This window comes from Balaenoptera ricei, chromosome 3 (genome assembly GCF_028023285.1).
Source record: "Balaenoptera ricei isolate mBalRic1 chromosome 3, mBalRic1.hap2, whole genome shotgun sequence".
Classification (NCBI taxonomy): domain Eukaryota; kingdom Metazoa; phylum Chordata; class Mammalia; order Artiodactyla; family Balaenopteridae; genus Balaenoptera; species Balaenoptera ricei.
The window spans coordinates 150,998,192-151,006,105 of record NC_082641.1 but is presented as its reverse complement, the minus strand read 5'-3'; the positions used below and the strand labels follow the sequence as shown (position 1 = coordinate 151,006,105).

Genomic DNA, 7,914 nt, shown 5'->3' with positions numbered 1-7,914 from the left:
GCTGCTAAGCATTACTCATAAGTGTGTTATCGAAATCTCATGACTATTAGCGTAAATATAGAGAATGTTCATAGTAATTAACATGATTTCAGTTATTACCTGTGACTTATGAATGACAGTCTTAGGCAGTATTCTTGTCTGTTGCACATTGACAAAGTGGTTTTTGATTATTAAGTACTCTGGAACTCACTGAATGCCTTACGGTCAGTTATACTGCATATATTGTTTCCTTAAGAAATTCTTGGTTTATAGTAAATGAGCTGTATTTCTTTAATCACCAAACATGTCCCTCAGAAATCTATGGTGGAAGGAGATGTGGTAATTAGCATTAGGTAGAAGGGGTTTCTGAGCCAGTGAAACGCCAGCTTAAAACTTAAACAGAATCTGCTAAGACTGAAGTGAGTTACTCAAATCACTTGTTCTCAGCACAAGCGTCTCATTGACCTTGAATCTGAACTCTGGTCCTGCCACTAGTGAGTCATTAAGAACCTTGGGTAAGGTTCTTAATCTTGACACCTCAATTTCCTCATCTGTAAATTGAGGATAACACTTAATTCGCAGGGTTAGGGGATAAATAAAGTCATGCGTCTAAAGCCCCTGCCTGACCCATTGCAAGCACTTACTCAGTGGTAGTTATCATTAACATCACAGTAGTCAGGGAGGATTCACAAATCCCATGCTAAAGACACTTAAAAATTGTTCAAGGCATTAGTTATACAAAAAAATAGAATTATACAAGGGCATGTAATAATTATTTTACCCTAGTAGATTTGGTATAGTTGCTTAAGCACTTAACACATCAAAGAGTAATTTAAATTCTAGGAAGAACACAGTCCCCATATCCTTAGAAGTCAGTTTCCCTTATGGTTGGAGGCGCTTCGCCATTTGCCAATTTGAAGTTTGTTTTAGCCTAAGGAGTGGGAGAATTAGAATTCTGAAAGTATTGGACCACTAGTGACAAATGTTAGGAAAGCATCACCTTCCAACTGCTTGGCTCCAGTAAGAGTTGGTAATTATTTGGATACACAGGGACGTAATGGACAGAGTTGATCTGAAAAGCAGCAGCAGAGTTGGGACGTGTCAACAAATAGAAAGTTTTTACTTCACATTACATAATTGTGAGTCATTTGTGAGGTCTAAAGGTTATTAAAGTTAAGAATATGCTGATTGACGAGTGCTTATCTGAACCCCGCATGTGTAAAAATCAATTTAAAGATATCTACTTTGATGTTCTAAATTTATTTTTAGAGATGTTAACAATTGTAATTACTTTCAAAATCATTTATTCCAAGAAGACTCTCTCTTTGGCTCACATTAACTTGTGACACTTTATTTTTGGGCAGAGCTTTCTTTCTCCTCTTTCACTGCTTTCTGACTCTCCTGGTATTTGTCCATGGAGAAGATAGTAAACAGCTTAAATTCCTTGTAATTAAGACGCTTGTGTTGGGGGGCAAAAAGAAAAGTTATTTCAGGAAGGCTTTGATACTTTGTTTCAGATGACAGCAGGATTGTAATCACTTCTCATTTAAAACCTTGGAAACTTTATTAAAGAGGCCCAGTAATTAGGACATAATTATAGTCTAATTGTAGTCTAGGAGCCAGGAACAGAGAGTCTGTTGTAGACTCTAAAGGCACCAAGGGTCACTTTCTTACTTCTGCTACTTCAAGTCCAGACTCCCTCAGGCTGCCATCTGAGCTTCTTCAGAGTATGAGCCATCTTTTTAAACTGTAAACCTTAGTTAGCTCTCATGTGCTTGTCAACATGGACTTCCTCTTTAAATAGGCAGGATCCACTGTCTTCTCCACAGTTGTTTTCTCTTGGGATTTAGCTCATGTGTTCCCATCTAAGAATTTCTTCCTTTCTGCTTATTAAAATCTATAAACCCTTCCCCTAAGACCAACTTCTGCCATATTAATGTATTTCCTTCTTTCAACTGAACTTCTAAACAAAGTTCCCTTCTCCAAACTTATATCATTTTATATCCACATTCTATGATGTAGCACTTAGTTATTCAGTCCTCTCTCTTTCACAGGCCTATATATCTCTTTAGTTTTTTATGATCCCAGAGCCATGACACGCTCCAGTAGGTTCTTCCCACCCTCTTCCTCCCCCGTCTCCACTGTAGGTAGCAGGACATGGTCCTCTACCTTTGGACAGAGGGGCTGCCGGGCCACACTTTAGGGATCTGCACTTACACAGTCACCTGTGATGTCAAAGTCATGGTACAGGTCTCTGAGTTGCTGTTTTTTAATATTGAAGAGAAAGTTGTACATGTGGAAGTTGGATGGGCCAATTTTCAGCTCCCCATCCAGGTCAAGCAGCTCAAAAACAGGCCGGGAATGGCGGAAAATAAATTGCTCTTCCAAATGGTTCTGCTTTGGGAGAAATATGTAAATATGTTGTTGGTGCTACTTTCTAAACTTGCGACATCAAGACTCATATATTCACTAATCCATTTCCTAGACAGCTAAAAGCAAAAGGCAGAATCATAGCAGCTCAGGGCTGAAAGGGTTCTATGGTCGATGTATCAGATCCTGCTTCAGCATCTGCGTTCAAGGGGGACTTAATGCCACCTGTAGTGATTGGTTCTGCCAGACAGAACTCTAGTCACTAGAATGTATTTCCTTATGTTCAGTGAAAATCTACTTAGAAAATTGTGGCACTGGCAGTAAAATGCTGACACAAGGTGCCTTTCCTCAAGGAGTGGGAAAGAGGTAAATACACACTAGGAGTGTGTACCAGGTAAGGTGGGAACCCAAAGAAGAGTGTGTCTTGTCTTTATCATTCATCCCCTTCAGAAAGTTCTCTGAGAAAAGGGATCACTGCGGAAGAGAGGCAGTTAGGATTACTAGTGATTATTTTAAGACCCACCAGCTACAAGGGGCAAGGAAGGGCATGCCAAGGAGGGATGTGACAGGATGAGATTCATTCTTTATAAAGGCAATGTGGGAGGGAGGCTGGATAACCTTTGGAAACTCCTAGGTTATAGATGGGCCATTTAGGAACCAAAAGTAGTTCTCCCCCCATTTTTTTTTCTTCCTGGTTCAAGTGAGAAGAAAAATTCTGATGCACTCTTAATTCGGTGCTACCTTTAGCAAAATGGTGGCAGCAGCCAAGCTGTGCCCCCTGTGCTCCACAGAGCCTGACTCGTTACTTGCCTCCTGTGCCAGCAGTATGCAAACCAGCATGTAGAACTGGTCAAAACCAATCTCGCCCACAGCATTCCAGTCCAGCATGTTAAACACGATTGTGATCTGGTTCCGTTTCAGGTCAGTCACGTGATGAAGGAAGTGGTAGAATAGCACATCTGTTGGTAAGGAGATGAGATGGATTATTCTGAAACGGTTCCAAAATGTTAAACATCTGGGAACCACATAAATGGTTGTCATGTTGGAAGCTTGTTGACCTGGCCATAGTAACGATAATATTTTGTTTCCAGCTTTGCCACTATACCTTCCACAATTTCTCAAACCTCAGTTGCCCTTGAGCTGTGTGGAAAAGCACTGTACCTGGACTTGTGGAGAAGGAGATAGTGGATAGGGCTTGGTTCCTGAGCCCAGCTTACACGCTCGACAGAGCAGACAGATGTGTATACGTAACCAATAAAAGTCTCAAAGTGCTCCTGGTACATAGAAGGAAGAGTTTAATTCTCACTGGGGACCTATGACACATTCTTGGAAAAGCTGACATTTCACCTGGGCCTTTCACTTGAGAGGATTAAAACAAGAGAAATTTAAAAATCATTCCTCTTCCGTAAAAGTATCACTTTTCCTCATGCTTACATAAAGCAAATGCATTCGGTGATGGGGGAAAGGAGCTATCACTGAGCACCTTAGACGCTGGGCGCTTTAAGTGCCACATGTCACTGAACCCTGAACCCTACACAGCCTTTTACAATAAGCCTCAGGTAGTAACTAATCTCAGGGCTTCTTGAGCTATAATAGGCATACCAATCACTTGAGGATCTTGTAAAAACACCAATTCTGATTAGGAACTCTGGCATGGGACTGAGTCTGCATTCTTAACAAGCTCCCAAGTGATGCGGCAGCTGCTGGTCAATGGACCACACTTTGAGTGGCAGAGCTGGGATTCAGATGTGGTCCGTCTGACTCCACAGCCTTGCTCTTTCCACAGTGAAGCCATATCTTTTGCACATTAGTTAATGCATATACAGTCATATACAATCAGAGAAAAAAATACTGTAATTTAAAGGACATGGAAGGTTTTTGCCTGAAATTCCACTCACTAATCATCTGTCTCAGGGAGTGTTAGATGGAAGAAACAAACATGGTGATAAGTTTACACAGTGATATATGGCTGTACAGGTTGTATGTACAAATCACCCAGGGGATTTCAGGGATTTTCAAGTGTAACTTTGTCTACATGTGATTTCTCCTTGCCCATTGATTACAGAGACTACCTCCTGCACAAGACATGACTCCACTAAATCCGTAAAGCACATCTGTGTGGTTTGGAGTCCTGGCTGAAGCTGGCTAAGTGCACAGTGAAACCAGTCGTCACAATGTCATGATCTGGGGGTTTCTGATGGCCTCTTGATGTTCCTTCCCCACGTCCCACCAGGTATGAGTCCAACCAGGTACGAGCACTTGGGAACAACACACCATGTGTAAACACCGTGATGTTTGCTCCTTGAGAAATGTTTTATTGTGAGACTTAGTAGTTACTTAACAAATACTGTGTTTCAATCAGCTGGCTCTGGCCCACTCAAGTCTCCAAGGCTTTAAGTCACTACCTCCCTGGAAGGCAAAACTCAAGGCTATGCCTTCACTCTTTCAGGTCACCATCCAGTCCCTTGGTGACCAGAAGACACAAGTATGACTTTATCTCTTGGGTATTGCATCACCAGGGAGTGATTTAGTTACCAGGGAGATCAGACTCTGCTCAGCAAAGGCTGGTGAGACTAAGAGTGTGGGCTTTGGGTTTTGGTCCCAGATCTTCTGTTTACATCTAGGCGTCCTACAGTTGCTTTATCTAGGACTGGGTTATTGTGAAGATTTGGTGACATACTGTGTGTAAACTGGAGGCATGAAAGATGAGAAAATGAAAGTATCTTTTTATTATTTTATAAAGATTGAATGAATTCTTTAAAATATCTTTATGGAAGAAACTCCTTATTGATAAATGACATCTCTCTCAGGTCACAATGAGTAGGGACACCGTACTTATACCCAGTCCTAAAAACAAAACAAAACAAACAAACGAAAAAAACCTAGGGGACTTCCCTGGTGGTCCAGTGGTTAAGAATCCGCCTTCCGATGCAGGGGACACGGTCTGGGAACTAAGATCCCACATGCTGTGGGGCAGCTAAGCCCGTGCACCACAACTACTGAGCCTGTGCGCCAAAACTGGAGAGAAGCCCACATGCCGCAATGAAGAGCCTGCACACCGCAACGAAAGTGCCCACGTGCCACAACTAAGACCTGATGCAGCCAAAAATATATATAAATAAATAAATATTTAAAAAAAACCTAAAGTGTTTTAATTGGTCTTCTATTAGTTTGTGCACTCAAAGACAGGGTCGAGATCATCAGCACTTTCTGGTCACTCACAAGTACCAAGAATTAGAAGGGATCTTGCAGATCATCTGATTCAAACCTCCCATTCGCTAGACGAGAAGTCTTGCTAAGGGAGTCTTGAGGGTTAACGCCTGAGTGGGGCTCAGTCCCCAGGAATAATTGTAATAATAAGGAACACTTATTAAACCCTTACAGTGTGCCAGGCACCATGCTAAGCATTTTCCATGCATTATCTCATTTATCTTTTTTTTTTCCAACTGTGAGATGGACTCCATTATTAGAAGCCTCACTTACAGATGAGGAAAATGAGACTTAAAAGAGGATGATGTTGTTCTCCAAATCACCCAGGAATAATGGGTGGAGGACCTAACGCCAGAGCCTGCAGTTTTATCCTCCTCACAGAACTGCCTTCAAGTCTCTGTTGGCAATTTTTCTCTGTGCTTCATTTAGAAGATATAATGTATACATTAATGAAATAGTTTGTGGTTCTGTAAATTTTCCTGCACATTCGTTAAAAACCAGGTAATGACCCAGAGGAAGCATTTCTGAAAGTACTAACCATTCAAGGTTTTCTTGCGGTGCACATCAAGAAGGTGAAAATACTGCACCAAAGCCTTCACATTTCTCACGGATAATAAGCAATATAGTTTATCCAGATAGAGGTACCACAGAAACGATCCTTGCTTCAGTTTCATTATGGTGCCCTTTAAGCCACAGACTCTGGCAACCTGAAGTGGAAGAGAGAATTCTGCCTCAGAATTAGAATGTTGGATAGAGAGAAGCTCTGGTAGTAAAGGTCTTCCTACGTCAAAGCATCATAGGAAACAGTCAATAAAAAAGTTAAAATTGTGGGAATTCCCTGGCGGTCCAGTGGTTAGGACTCAGTGCTTTCACTGCCGTGGCCCGGGTTCAAGCCCTGGTTGTAAATAAGATCCCACAAGCCACTCGGAGCAGCCAAAAAAAAAATGGTTGAGAATTTTCCAAAACCATTGAAAGACACCCACCCACAGACTGTGCTCATCATCATTATCAAGGTGAACAGTTACATAACTACATGTTACATAGTAACATCTTACACTGTTCTAAGTGTATTAATATATTAACTCATTTAGTCTGAAGATTAATCATACAATCCTATGAGGTAGAGATTATTATACCTATTTTACAGATTAAGAAACAGGCTCAAGTTACAATCTATTATGTATAAAATAAATAAACAACAAGGATATATTGTACAGCGAATATAGCCAATATATATACATATGTTTTTTTGGCCGTGCCCCATTGCACGAGGGATCTTAGTTCCTGGACCAGGGATTGAACCTGCACCCTTGGCAGTGAAAACGCAAAGTCCTAACCACGGGACCGCCAGGGAATTCCCTAGCCAATATTTTATAATGACTATAAATAGATTATAACCTTTAAAAATTGTGAAAAAAAAAATTGTGAACCACTATGTTGTACACCTGTAACTTGTATAATATTGTATATGAATTGTATCAATAAAAATTTAAAAAAGGCTCAGAAAAGTTAAGTAATTTTCCTAAAGTCACTAAGCTAATTAATAGTGAAGTCAGCATGTGAACCTAGTCTGGCAATAATCACTGCTTTTTAATAGCTATGCTACATTACCTCTCAAAAGACTGAAGTCCTAAGTAGTTGAGATAAGAAGAAATACATATATGTACACATCAGAGTGAAACTGCATTATACCAAAGACAAAGATTTTAAAGGCAATCAGAGAAGAAAGATTATCTTCAAAGGACTGATGATTAAACTTAACAATCAACTTCTTCACAACATGGAAACCAAAACATAATGTAATACTATTTCAATGTGTAAAAACAATCATAGCCAAGCTAAAATTATACACTCAGTAAAATCATCTTTCAAGACTGAAGGGAAGTTCCTTAAAGTTAAACATGAGATTACCATATAACCTAGCATTTCCACTCCTAGATATATATCCAAAAGAACTGAAAACAAGTATTCAAACAGATACTTGTACAAAATGTTTATAGCAGCACTATTCATAATAGGCAAAAGGTGGAAACAACCCAAATGTCCATCAACTGATGAATGGACAAATGAAATGGTAGCACATCCATTCAGTGAAATACTTAGCCATGAAAGGGAATGATACATGTTACAGTGTAGATGAACCTTATAGTAAGTGAAAGAAGCCAGACACAGAAGGTCACATATTGTATAATTCCATTTATATTAAATATCCAGAAGAGGCAAAGCCATGGAGACAGAAAGCAGATCAGTCATTGCCAGGGGCTGGGGGCTGGGGGAGTGGGTGATGGGAAGTGACTGCTTACTGGATACAAAGATTCCCACTGGGGTGATGAAAATGTTTCAAACTGGACAGAG

At 40.3% G+C, this 7,914-nt stretch overlaps 1 protein-coding gene across 1 annotated transcript; it reads right to left on the bottom strand.

Annotated features, from left to right (window-relative positions):
• Window positions 1-844: 844 nt before the first annotated feature.
• Window positions 845-6,233, bottom strand: EFCAB9 (EF-hand calcium binding domain 9). The gene is given in 6 exon segments (XM_059919121.1): window positions 845-910; window positions 1,314-1,352; window positions 1,354-1,437; window positions 2,197-2,373; window positions 3,160-3,308; window positions 6,098-6,233. Coding segments are annotated over 6 exon segments (651 nt in total).
• Window positions 6,234-7,914: the final 1,681 nt, after the last annotated feature.